This window comes from Bombyx mori, chromosome 19, assembly GCF_030269925.1.
Source record: "Bombyx mori chromosome 19, ASM3026992v2".
Classification (NCBI taxonomy): Eukaryota; Metazoa; Arthropoda; class Insecta; order Lepidoptera; family Bombycidae; genus Bombyx; species Bombyx mori.
In genome coordinates, this window is record NC_085125.1 from 3,745,873 (window position 1) to 3,760,633 (window position 14,761).

General features: G+C 38.7%; 1 protein-coding gene across 2 annotated transcripts; it reads left to right on the forward strand.

Moving 5' to 3' along the window:
- Positions 1-150: 150 nt before the first annotated feature.
- LOC101740700 (threonine--tRNA ligase 1, cytoplasmic) lies at positions 151-14,207 on the forward strand. 2 transcript variants are annotated; one of them, XM_004933403.5, is made up of 14 exons: positions 151-278; positions 1,881-2,125; positions 2,859-3,030; positions 3,529-3,606; positions 3,887-4,144; positions 4,820-4,966; positions 5,557-5,666; positions 6,332-6,487; positions 7,569-7,746; positions 8,209-8,331; positions 9,042-9,220; positions 10,315-10,489; positions 11,365-11,479; positions 12,677-14,207. In XM_004933403.5, the coding sequence occupies exons 1-14, from the start codon at positions 228-230 to the stop codon at positions 12,829-12,831; spliced, it is 2,142 nt and encodes a 713-aa protein (XP_004933460.1). In that variant the 5' UTR covers positions 151-227; the 3' UTR covers positions 12,832-14,207. The 2 variants fall into 2 exon arrangements, with proteins under 2 accessions (XP_004933460.1, XP_004933459.1); XM_004933402.5 differs by having other exon boundaries at positions 185-405.
- The last annotated feature ends 554 nt before the right edge of the window (positions 14,208-14,761 follow it).

The following is a 14,761-nucleotide window of genomic DNA, read 5'->3' on the forward strand; positions in this document are numbered from 1 at the left end:
AAAATATAATAATTGGGTATATGTAATGTAGTTTAATGTAATTGAAATATAAACAAAGGAAAATAGGTACTTAGATTTTGTAACGGATGTATAAAAAAATTGTTAGGTGTAAATACAGATTGTGTGACTTTTCAATTATTACGGAACAAAACGCAATTATTTGGAAAGACAAAGTCTGTGTCATCTGTCATTGTCATTGTCAAAATAGGACACGATACACGATCGCAATGGGTGACACCGCTGCCGAAGATATCAAAAATTTAAATATAAACGAAAAGGCAGGATTTTAAATGATAATATTTGTTAACAGTGAATTTTCGTAGTGTATAAGTGATGTTAAAATTAATAAACCTCCGTGGGGCCTGCGTGGTCCGCTGCAAAGAGGGCTACGCTTACGCCACATGGGTCTGTAGGCAAATAGTCAGAAAAAAACCTATTAATTAATTAAATCATCGTAGTGATTTTTCCATATTTTTAGTGCAAAATTAATTCAATAAAATGAACGTATTTACGTACTTTCTGATGGGTTATATTTACTAATCTACGAAGTTTTAAAATCAAATTCAATAATATTTTTTTTTTCATATAATTCTAATTTTTAATAGTTGGGAAGGGTTGACAGATGACTAGTCCAGCTCATGGCCCGCTTGTTGTTAAAGTGTTCACTAGATTTCATAAATATCATGTTATAGCGGTCACCCACCCTGATACATGCAAATGAAGTATTAATTTTTATTATAAAATACTTAGTAGCTTACGGACAGCTTTCAAACTAGAACTAATTACCGAAATAGCCAGCATTTCGACCCACCTGTGTGGGCTGCTATTGGCATCTGTAAAATATTGTTTTTTTTTAAGAGATGACCCTACATGGTCAATCTTCCTTAAAACTGAAGTTTAATTTCTTAAAGTCTCAAATTAGTGGTAGCGTTCACAGTGTAATAATAATATGTACTAATAAACATAATAATAACTGATAATTTGGGAAACATTATACTGGACTATTTGAGGCCTATAAAATCAAAGGCAGCTAAACGCCATAATGTCGTAAAATGTATTAACAATGGCTCTATCTTGTTTAGTTAGTTGAACATGCTTTAGTGTTTTCATGTTATAACAAATGCAGCTAAATCTTTAACAAATTCAGTTCAAAAAAGTTAAGGTTACTCTGTATTAATTACTAATAAACGAAGTTTTATCATTTAAAATTCAGATTATTAGTAATATTCTCATTCTTTATAAATCTGTTTTAAAATAAAGAATATTGCAGCTATATGAACAAAGTTATTTCAGATTCTCAAACCGGGAGTGTTGCTAACAAGAGCAGTACTTAGATGGATCGGGAGGATCCGTAATGACGTGTTTAGGGCCGATTTTTTTAGTTTACCTGAATATTTGACAGACTTGGATATAGCTGCCTTTGATTTTATAGGCCCCATTTACCGTTAAACTGGGATTCACTGTGCTAGGTATACCAAAGATGTATGACGTAATGATGTACATATCGATATATGTTTAAATATAAATGCAAATACATATATCGTATTGAAACACCCAAATACAAAGCAAAGGCACCTGTTGATTCCGTATGCTATATATCCTTAATTTGAGAATCAAACCTACGACCCTAGAACCCTAATTACTGTAGGCGTCTAGTTACTGATCCACTCAATATGTATTTGAGCCAAGGAAAAATTATTAGTTTTTTAATTATGATCTTAATAATACCTATCATAATAATTAAAATGAAATGGTAGGAAAGATGAACACGTCGTCGCCTTTATCAGCTGTGTAAATTATGATTTAAAAGTATATAGGTATGACTATATAAAAAAGAACTAAGTAAATAAAGTATATAAAACTTACAATTTTTTTAACAGTCTAAAACGAAAGCCATGAAAGAAAAGAAAAAGAAAACTGAAGATACCAATGCAGTTTCTGAAATGAACCCATGGCCAGAGTATATACAGAAGCGTATAACATTATGGGACAAATATAAGGCGCAATATACTGAGCAGATTGCGTCTAAGCCAGATATAAGTGTTGTGGTCACATTACCTGATGGGAAGACTGTAGAAGCTAAGGCTTGGAAAACCACACCGTATGATGTTGCCAAAGGAATCAGGTTTGTAAAACTTTTAGTTATTAAAAAATTAGTTTTTTTTTATAATTACTTTAAATAATCAATTTTAGCAAACCTGTAAATAATACAGAAATGTGATAATACAAAATGATTTTGGCACTTTATAGTATCTCACTTAAAATGTGTGATTTTTCTTGCTTAAATCACTCCAGTTTTTATTTATTTTAAACTCAAAATATTTTATTTCCTGCTCCCAAGCGAGTTTTGGAGTGAATTGTAAGTAAAATTATATGAGCGGAACATAGCTTTATATATTTGATGGATAATTGAAAACGACTATATAATATTTTGACTTGAAACAATAAATCATTTTAACATCAGCATGCATGTATGAATAAGAAGCATGCTATATGTGTTGCAAGGATGTACACACTATTTATGCTTATGTGAAAGCTTCTAAGAATATAGTGTTAAATTTTGTGCAAAATGTATTATTGCTGTTCACTGTGAAATGTTCGTGTGTAAGTAAAGTTAAAACATCTCTAATTTATCTAAGACAGAAAGTTAATCAGATTTATATTGCTCTAGGCCTGATTTTCAAATTTTGATTTTCATAGTATTATAGAACATTGCTCACTTTTGTGAGTTAAAACAAAAATAAATTATTAATATCTATTCGTAATTGAAACTTACAAACTAAAATACCATCAAAGTCCACATCACAGGCCAAAACTTTGCATGAAATACAAAATAATAAATTGGGTTTAATTTCCAGTCAAGGTTTGGCTGACGCAACAATAATAGCCAGAGTTAACAATGAACTGTGGGATCTAGATCGGCCTCTAGAAGGAGACTGTAAGTTGGAGCTGCTAAGATGGGACAATACCGACGCACAGGCGGTCTTCTGGCATTCTTCTGCTCATATGCTGGGAGAAGCTATGGAAAGAGTATGCATGATTAAAGTGACATAATTATTGATTTATTTATTTATTTTTTACACTTCATGTAAAATATACTACATATTTTATATTTTTAATTAAATCTCAGCAGTGTACGTTACATAATAGTACAAGAAATTTAAGAGTATGCTAATAAATAAAAAAATGAATATATTAGTATATAATTATACCATTGTTATTATTTCTAAACAACAATATTAAATCTAAGTAGAAAAGAATCTTAAATTTGTTTTCAGTAATCATTGCTGAAACTCTCAACTTGCAATATGTGACTGATTTGAAGGCTGAACGTGGTAGGATGATGGTCCCAGCCAAAAATCTGGAACCCTTCCCTAGGATCAAACTAGGATATAGTCGCACAACCTTGAAATAACCCACCAATTTAACAGACAAATTTGACAATATATTCGTTTTTTTTTAAAATATAAATTATAGACCATATAAGTAATAACTATACAATGAATTAATTAGTGGCATAATTTTTAGGTGTATGGAGGATGTCTATGCTATGGGCCGCCCATAGAAGAAGGATTCTACTATGACATGTATTATCCAGAAAAAGGGGTAAGTTGCTTTTTTTAAAGTTAAATTATAACCTGAAAAAATTTACCTGAATTATAAAGTATTATCTAGCATTTCTTTATTGTCATCATACAAAATCATGTATCAAATACTTTACAGATTATGCTTACTATGATACATTACAGTTTTCCTGGCCACTGACGGTCAGGGAAATGTTTAACAATAAAATGTTTGGATTCATTAAATTGATGTCACCTTTAAATTTTATTAATGGAGTTGCATAGTAACTAACAATTAATTGTTCTTTTAAAATATTTTACAGATATCTTCAACAGATTTCAACGTACTAGAGGGGCTAATAAAAAAAATTGCAAAAGAAAAACAGCCCTTTGAACGCTTAGAACTGACAAAGGAACAGTTATTGGAAATGTTCGATTACAATCCATTCAAAGTTCGGATATTGAATGAGAAAGTTCAGACTCCGACGACCACTGTGTACAGGTGTGGTCCACTCATAGACTTGTGCAGGGGACCTCACGTGAGACACACGGGAAAAGTTAAAGCATTAAAAGTTACGAAGGTGATTTATTTTAATTATCCTTTTGCCGAATAGATAATCCATACTAATATTATTAATATGAAAGTGTGTTGATCCTTCCTTCACATTTCAACGTAAAGGCATGATTTTTTCAAGTTATAAATCAAGAGAGGACTTTGGTTACCTTTTATCCTGAACATCTCATACCCATTTTTTCTAAACGGCGCGGATGAAGCCGCGGTTAACTAGATGTTGCTTATAACTAAGGACACCTTTTTATAATGACACAAGTTACTAATAGAATAGTGATAGTTGTTAAAATAGTGACTGAATCATTAAATTGCCTAAATCTGCGTCAAATCTAAAATATTAATCTATATATATAAAAATGAATTGCTGTTTGTTAGTCTCGCTAAAACTCGAGAACGGCTGGACCGATTTGGGTAATTTTGTTGGTCTTGAATTATTTGTGGAAGTCCAGGGAAGGTTTAAAAGGTAGATAAATATGAAAATGCTCGGAGTTACATAAAAATAACAATTTTGTTTTTCCTTTGATGTCTCCCCCCGTCGGACGGATTCATTTTGTTTGTTTTAAGTTTATTTTATACAAAATTGTAGGTCTTTTATTTATCGATTGAGGCACTACGAAGTCTGCCGGGTCAGCTAGTTAAAAATAAAAGCATTTTTTTTTGCTAATCTTTTATGTTTTCGAATCAGAATTCGGCAACGTACTGGGAAGGCAAAGCGGAAGCGGAGAGCTTACAGCGCGTGTACGGTATATCATTTCCGGAACCGAAACAGCTGAAGGAATGGGAGGTCATTCAAGAGGAGGCCGCGAAGCGTGACCACAGAAAGATTGGAAGGGTAAAATAATTTAACTATTTTTATCGCCACCAATAACCAGACCTTGTTGTTCTGCACCTGAGTAGTCATGCCAAGGAAGACTTCAGAGTGCTCATCTTATAGCGAGACGGCACATGGTACCTCTTTGTCTGTACACTGAAGATTTGTGTAATAGAAATGGAACAGTTAGCATCGAGGGGCTATTTCGGCTCCACTTAGCTGGCGGGAGGGGCTACTAACCATAAATACTATTATATTGAAGTTTTTTTTTTATTGCTTAGATGGGTGGACGAGCTCACAGCCCACCTGCTGTTAAGTGGTTACTGGAGCCCATAGACATTTACAACGTAAATGTGCCACCCACCTTGAGATATAAGTTCTAAGGTCTCAGTATAGTTACAACGGCTGCCCCACCCTTCAAACCGAAACGCATTACTGCTTCACGGCAGAAACAGGCAGGGCGGTGGTACCTACCCGCGCGGACTCACAAAAGGTCCTACCACCAGTGAAAAGTCTAGTCAGTCTAGGCCCCTTTCCCAACCAACATTGAAGCAGTAAATAATCGCGATCTCGACTTGTTTTAAAATTACACCTTAGTTCTATTCTGACAGGAACAAGAGTTATTCTTCTTCCACGAACTGTCTCCCGGCTCGTGTTTCTTCCAGCCACGCGGAGCTCACATTTACAACACACTCGTGAATTTCATTAAAGAACAATACAGGTAATATATTAATTTTTATGGTTTTATTATAAGAAAAATCCTCACATAATTTTCATTCATTTAGTAATTATTAATATACTAGCGGCCCTCTCCGGCTCCGCTCGGGACTTTAACAAAAATTTCATTGACGTTGTTTTATTTTTTAAATAAAAGAACAGTATTGCGGCATAACTATAATAGTTAGAGATATGTTGTCGCGATACTTTTTTAAATAATGATGTCTTCTACAAAGTCGTAGTAAATTATTTTATTCTATCATCAATAGTATTCGCAGGGCACGCGATTTAAAGAATATTTTAGGTAATTTTTTTACACCTTAGGTTACACTATTGGACTTTTAGTAAGGATCCCTAATTTAAAAAAAAAAAGATTATAAGCCTATGTCACTCGGGGAGCTTCCAAACAGTGAAAGAATTTTTCAAATCGGTTCAGTAGTTTCGGAGCCTATTCAATACAAAATATATACAAATTTTCATCTTTATAATATTAGTATGGATTAATTAATTATTAATTACAGAAACTTTGCAAATGACATTCGACACAATGTTAATTTTTTTTTTTGGTACATGTCTGCATGTCACTCGGTACAAATCTTACATTCATCTACTAACATATTAAGATCCTTGCGAAATATATTAAATTACAATGCTATCTTTTGACACCAGGTCCAGAGGATTCCATGAAGTGGTGACCCCGAACATGTACAATGCCAAGCTGTGGCAGACCTCGGGTCACTGGGCTCACTACGCTGAAAACATGTTCTCGTTCGACGTTGAAAAGGAAACGTTCGCTTTGAAACCGATGAACTGTCCCGGACATTGGTAAGATTATATTCAAAAACTAGCTGACCCGGCAGACTTCGTAGTGCCTCAATCGATAAGTGAAAGACCTAAGCTTTTGTGTAAAATAAACTTAAAACAAACAAAAGGAATCCGTCTGACGGGGTACACATCAAAGGAAAAACAAAATTGTTATTTTTAATTATTTCCGAGCATTTTCATATTTATCTACCTTTTAAACCTTCTCTGGACTTACACAAATAATTCAAGACCAAAATTAGCCAAATCGGTCCAGCCGTTCTCGAGTTTTAGCGAGTCTAACGAACAGCAATTCATTTTTATATTATTCAAAAATTTGTCTTAGCTAATCATAGTAACATGCAATAACAATTCATTGAAACACAATGTATCCTCAATTGAAGCTAAGTGGAGCTGATAACACGTCCCACTAGAGCTTAGATAGTTTTATTTGGGAAGCTAAAAATGCAATATATTCATGACGGATATCAAAGTCCTTAGATGTATTTGGGAATAATAAATAATAATAGTACAACATATTCATGTCGGATTTCAAAGATAGGTAAACGAAAATCAAACAAGTTGACACTATTAGTACTCAATGCGAGCTGGTTAAAATTGTCTAAATTTGACGAAATGTTTTTTTTTCTCTATCTATTCTAGTGACCTCGAGGGGTCATACTCGGTTCACCGAATGAGTAGGTGAGCTCACGGGGCTCTAACTAACGTTGCTAACACTAGCCCCAGCAAGAGCAGTGCTTCACAGAATCTATGTCGGGTTTGAGCCCCGTGAGCTCACCTGTTTGTCCGGTTACGCTGATGTTGTCTCTCAAGACCATCGGCTTATTTTTTTTTATTTATACTTTATTTCAGTTTTCTTTTTTTTTTAAACCATAACATTTTGTTAGTAAGAATTACTTATAATCTATGTTAGTAACTTAAAAAATCTAACACATAACTATCATTATATACATTTTATATCATTACTTTTTTTTTGTCCTTCTAAGTGAATGCTGCAAAGGCTATTAATGGCTTATGAAGATTATGATGATGATACCTTATGAAGGTGAAACAATGTTGAAGGGGTTGCTTTTGTATCCCGCAGCCTGATGTTCGACAACCGCACGAGGTCGTGGCGCGAGTTGCCGCTTCGCTTGGCCGACTTCGGCGTGCTGCACCGCAACGAGCTGAGCGGCGCGCTCACCGGCCTCACGCGCGTGCGGCGCTTCCAGCAGGACGACGCGCACATCTTCTGCGCGCCGCAACAAATCGAGGCCGAGATTGTGAGCCGCTGTCAACCTTTTTTTATATTTCGGGCCGGGGGTCGAACTTCCTCCGAGGTCCCCGCGCCTAGGGGGCGCACGGGGTATGTGGGACTGACCGCGGGCCCAAAGATGTTTTCAGGACCTTACGCACTAAACGACTCCCCTGCCCTTTTCGCCCAAACGTCCGATCCCCTCTATTTATTTTTACTAATTTATTTTTTACTGCTAAGATGGCTTAACAAGCTCACGGTCCACATAGTGCTCAGTGGCTACAGGAACTCACAGACATCAACAATATAAATCCTGTCACTCATCTTGAGACATGAGTTCTAAGGTCTCAGTTTTTGCGGGTAATTTTTTTTTATCACCCAATGTTATTCCTCCACAACATCCCCATTTAATTGGAATAAGATTTATGTTTACCTGAATAACAGGTACATGTTTATAATTTTGGTTAAAATATTCTCGTCTTGTTCACAGGTCGGCTGCCTTGAGTTCTTGAAGTGTGTGTACTCCACTTTCGGTTTCACGTTCCAATTAAAACTCTCGACCAGGCCAGAGAAATACCTCGGAGACTTAGAGACCTGGAACCAGGCTGAAAAGGTGAGTGCTCTGTACGGTAGGCAGCGGCTTGGCTCTGCCACTGGCATTGCTAAAGTCCATCGGCGACGGTAACCACTCATCATCAAGTGGGCCGTATGCATCTGTCTACAAGGGCAATAAAAAAAATTTGACGGGTCACATCGGGCTTTTACTTATTTGCTACGGACGCTTGTTTTCTACCTGAGACTGACCATACGAGTAACATGGGTATACCAGAGCACATAAAACGAACACTACCTTAGCCATCATACAATTAACCTCAAAGACTCAATCGCAGAATCTACTCCACTTAAAACTGAACATTTCGTAATTTGCGGTAGAAATGAATAAAACTGTCCCTCCTGCGGACCCACAATACGCTCAATGGTTAAATTAATAGTTGTTGCGAATTGGATCTAAGATATCATGCCCTGCTAACGAGACCTTTAAGCCAAACGAATCTACGAATAAGAAAAATTACAGTACAACTTAATATTATTATAGTATTATTTCTTCCGCTGTTTGTCAAACTATTTCTTTTTTATATCATGCCTATAAAAGAGATTTAGTGTTGCCAACAAAAAAAATGCGAATGCGTATTTTTCCCGCCTGTACAAGGCAAATTGATGATAAACGAAATGAAATTAAATCTTGTTTTCACAGTGATTATAGTGGAATTTCCCGATTATCTTTAGTAGTTTATTGTATATAATATTGTTCGATTCGTGCAGGCTCTAGAAGATTCTCTGAACAAATTCGGCAAACCGTGGCAGTTGAACCCCGGCGATGGTGCGTTCTACGGGCCCAAGATCGACATCACGATACAGGACGCGTTGAGGCGCTCCCACCAATGCGCCACCATACAGCTGGACTTCCAGCTGCCCGAGAGATTCAACTTGACTTACGTTAGGTTAGTATTAGTAGCTACGGAAGAATTTTGATTCCAGCGGCCCCACACGCACGAGTGGGGAGACACCGGGTTGGCTTTAGCCGGTACGAGTCCAGCACGCCCCTCCGCCTCTCCCCAGGCGGAGTAGTCCATAAGGACTTTCCCCCGGAAAAAAAGCTAGTATTAGTATACGGGCTCCCGTACGGTACCACGCCCTGAGGCACGACAACATCGCATTGTTGCGACGTCCGCAGCGGGCGATTGCGGTCACGGCGGCTCGCAGGTACCGCACAGTCTTATTCGCGACGGCGTGCGTGCCGAGACGCCTCCCTGGGACCTGGAAGCGGAAGCGCTCGCTGCGGACTATGGAGGAAGTCGTATCCTGGCGTGGCAGAAGTTCGAGCGTGGAGGCTTCAACCTCAGCGTGCCGTGCTCGAGGCGTGGTCTCGCCGCCTGGCGGACACGACCTATGGCGACAGACCGTCGAGGCGATCCGACTGGGTGAATCGCGACCGACGACGTCTCACGTTCCAAACGACGCAGGTGCTCACGGGACACGGCTGTTTCGGTCGCTACCTGTATCTCGACGACCCATCGGTCGGGCGACTCCAGAGTGGCGCCGCGAGTCTGGTTGTGGTGTTGACCGCGGGAATCCTCCTACTCTGACCGAGTTCTGACCACGGACGGAGACCGGATGTCGGGTGTAAGAGTGCAGGGGAGCTGTTTAGTGCGGTAGGGCCCTAAAACTCCTTGGGCCCGCAGTCTGTTCCCAACATCAGCAGATTCTCAAGTCCCACATACCCCGCGCGCCCCCTTAGGCGCGAGGACCCCGTAGGAGGTTCGGCCCACGGCTCGAAAAAAAAAAGTATTAGTATAGCAGTCCCATCCCACCCAGTTATATATATGATTTTACAAAATGGTTGTATAATCTGGGGGAACCTATTTTCGTTTGTTTTTTTTTTGTAAGCGTAAAGCTTAAGAGTACGTCTCGTGTGGTACTATTTAAATATTATCAATAATACCTACCCATTCAAGCGACTTCAACTATATTGATGAAACTCATTTTCAGTTTAGTCTGTTGTTAAATTCTGGTGTTGCGTGTCGTTTGGTTGCAGCGAGACCGGGGACAAGAAGCGTCCCGTGATCATTCACCGCGCGGTGCTGGGCTCTGTGGAGCGCATGGTGGCCATCCTCAGCGAGTCGTACGCCGGCAAGTGGCCGCTGTGGCTCAGCCCGCGCCAGCTGCGCGTCGTGCCGGTCGGGCCCGCCTTCGACGACTACGCCGTGCAGGTGCTCAGTGACGTCACCGCTCTCGCCATCTCACTCTAATCTATATCTCGTGTCTCTCTCTTATCCGACCGCGACTTTTTGGCGGGAAAGCGAGGAGTGTCAACCGAACATTTGTTCCAATCGAAAAACAAAAATAATCAGGATCTTAAATGAACTAAATATAATCGATATCGATATAAAACGAAATGATTTACATTTTAAATCACTAAGTATCTTTTATAAATTCTAACACTTTTTCACGTATATCTCATAGATATTATGTGTATTATCTATGGTATGTAGATTGCAACTTACCTATAATCTATCTACATATTATCTATGATGCAACACTAGAACGTCAACTTTAGGATTTTTTGGCGGGAACGCGAGGAGTGAAGTTGTGTGATTTGTTTTATTCTGTATTATAATTTTTCATAAAAATAAGAATATAAATTAAAATAAGACATGACCTGTCTTGGTTACCAGGTCATAAAATCCCTTTAATAAAAACCTACCGCGACGGGGTCACGCAAAGCCGCCATCTCCCGAAACATGTCTTGTTGGATCCCCCAGATTCACTTTCTGTGCTTTTAAACCTCTCGAGCACCAGTCTATTTTCTTAGTGCGGGCCGCGTGAGCGAATACTACGCTTGCATAGGTCATGACGGGGCGTATGCAAGTTTTGTTGAATGTTTTTTTTTTATTGCCCTTGTAGGCAGACGAGCATATGGCCCACCTGATGGTGAGTGGTTACCGTCGCCCATGGACTTCAGCAATGCCAGGGGCAGAGCCAAGCCGCTGCCTACCGCTTAATACTCTCCACAAGCCTCTTTTAAAGAAGGACATGTCATGTCACCTTATTTCTAAGGAGATATTTATGATATTGTTTTTTGTAGGTGAATGATAAACTATTCGCTGCCGGCTTCATGTCCGAGGTAGACACGGACGCGGGAGACACCCTCAACAAGAAAGTGAGAAATGCTCAGCTCGCCCAGTTCAACTATATATTAGGTAATCAAATATTAAACTCACTTTTATTTGCGTGTTACTAAAATTTAAAAATACAAACAAGATATTTAAATGTAATTTGTATATGGGTATCCGTACTCGTGTAGCTTAGGGTCGATCAGTGGAGACCATGGGCATCGCAATGCGAATGTCGCCATTCTCCTTGAGACATGAGGTTTAGTTGTGATTTGTGTTATGCAATGGCTAACCCATCCTCCAAACTGGAACTCGCGACTGCTTCGCAGCAGTTGTAGTCGGGACGGTGGTACATACCCGTGCGGACACCATAAACGCCATTTGACGATCGCATTAAGCTCTCATAATAAATACTATGAGAACGTTGCTGCCCAGTGTTCAGTGAATTATGTCGGTCCGCAGGAAGAGATGTGTGAGCATTCCCACCTAAGCAATAAAAAAACACACGAACACACACACGCGCACACTCACACACCCACGCACTCACACACGCTCTCACACACACACACACACACACACACACACACACGCGCGCGCGCGCGCGCGCGCACTTCCACACACACGCGCACTCGCACTCAGCACGCACACTCGCACTCAGCACGCACACTCGCACTCAGCACGCACACGCACTCATGCACTCAAGCACGCACTCGCACTCAGACACGCACACGCACTCTGGCACGCACTCGCACTCACACACGCACACGCACTCGCACTCAGACACGCACACGCACTCAGGAACGCACTCGCACTCACACACGTACACGCACTCAAGCATGCACTCGCACTCAGACACACACACGCACTCGCACACGCACTCGCACTCACACACGCACTCGCACTCAAGCATGCACTCGCACTCAGACACACACACGCACTCAGGCACGCACTCGCACTCACACACACACACACGCACTCAAGCATGCACTCGCACTCAGACACGCACACGCACTCAGGCACGCACTCGCACTCACACACGTACACACACACAACCCACACACAAACACCCACGCACGCACACACACAATTTTTTTATTTTTGTATTGCCCTTGTCGGCAGACGAGCATACGGCCCACCTGATGGTGAGTGGTTACCGTTGCCCATGGACTTCAGCAATGCCAGGGACAGAGCCAAGCCGCTGCCTACCGTGCCTACAAACACTCACGCACAAACACATACACATCCACACAAATGCAGTCGAATAATTTCGATTATAATCAACAGTTGTGGGAGAGCGGGAGAAGAATTCCGGGACGGTGAACGTCCGCACCCGGGACAACAAGGTCCACGGCGAGATGTCTGTGGAGGCGCTCATCGAACACCTCAACAACTTGGTCAGGGAGAAGAAGCTATCCGAGGACAGTGAACTGCTCAAGTGAATGTGAACGCATAACTCCATTAGCAACCCGATTACACTAGACACTGTAAGGCTTTAAAAAAAAAAAACGTGTGGCACTCGGAAACTGCCGCGGTAAAACTATTGCATAGCATTTTTTATCAACTTATGCAATTATAATTAGACAATGATAATTTAATATTAAAACAATAATAAAACAAGACCACGCAATATTAAACATTAATAAAATAAACCTTAACTGTCCCCTTCACACTCATAAGCTAGAGCGCGCGAGAGAGAGATGGGCAGACTTTTCATGATGCGCATGCAGTGTGACGTCACACCACGCGCTTATTCACAAACACTACACAAGCGCAACGTGTGAATGTGTTGAACGCGAGCTACATGGTAGGCGGAGTGAGGGGTGTAAGGTTTTTTTCGTTACGGAATTTCATGATTCGGTCTCCACGCTCAAGGCTCGCGATAGAAGCTATGCAATAGCTTAAAAGAAACAATTTGTCTATTTACATGTTTTTATTCATCGTTCACAATAAAAATATACAAAACTAGTTATGCGTGCGACTTTGTCTGCGTGAGTAATCCTTTAGAAATTCAATTTATATTAAATCACCCAAAACAAACTAATAATATTCAGATATAGCGCCAACTATCGAGTATTACGGTGAGCTTAATGATTTTAAATGAAGATTCAAGATAAAGTGTCTAGTTGTTATATGATAACAAACAAACAATTATAAATATAACTACAAAAAATTGTTAAGCATAAGTTTTTCCGCGCGCACACCGATAGACTTTCATAATTTTATTATGGTTTTATTTACACAATATGCCCAACTAAGTACTTATCAGTATGCTGACTTTTACACGACAAAGAATTTACTTGGCAGTATTTGAATTACTAAAGTTATTAATGTTTTATTTCAAAATTATCAGGTATAAATATAATATTTAATACATTTAAAGAATACATTGCGAATTAATTCGTTTAATTATTCTCTATCAGGTTTAGGATGAAAATTAATACAAAAAAAAAACTTGAAACTAATATATAAAATTAAGCTTAATTATTGGATTGTTCTCTCTTGTTTGAGGCGTCCCAACGTGTCAAAGTTGAGCGAGTCTAGTGATGTGCTCTGTGAAATAAATTATTTATTAAAAACGTATTTTTTTTGTGATTGACTCGTGTGCATTTTAAAACATGCATTTTTATTACAATCCAATGTTTTTTTTCTTTTTTAATGCGTAACGGTAACAGCACTTTTGGTCAATAGCAATTAGTGTATGAAGAGTACATAATAATATGTTTACTTAAAATTGGTTGTCATATTTTCAACGGTAACTTGTATTGTGGTCACGACTTCATTCTTTGAACTTAAATAAATATTTTACATAGTAAAAGGTATGTCTTTGATTCTCATTTATATCAAGGGGGCTATTTGGTTTAAGCGACATTTTTGCAACTTTCCAGGGGAGTTACATTAAATGTTAAAATTTTGGAAAAAATATTATAACAAGAATCTTCTTCAGCTATTTGAATGGAGTAAAATTAATTGAAGTTCAATTAAAAATCGACACTACTACTTTTTTGTTCTTGTTTTAATCAGGACTAGATGTCCCGCAGTAGTCGAAATTCGACTATAATTAATTGGAATTGTAAGTTTTTACACTATTATGATTGTATTTTATACTTCTAAAATCACAAATTTCGCCAAGACTACACTAAAAAATATTAACCAAGACAAAAAATATTTAATGTATTCTCAATTTGACAACAGACGTCAAGAACAAAAGTTTGACAATAAATAGTATGCATGCGTGTGTGCGTCAAATACATGGTATGTAGTGTGTGTAATGTTTTCTTTATTGATTTAATGTATCTATTATGCATTATTTTAAAAAAATATTAGCATTGTGCACTTCTTCTCTATATTCTCTATAAGTGTGGAAAATTT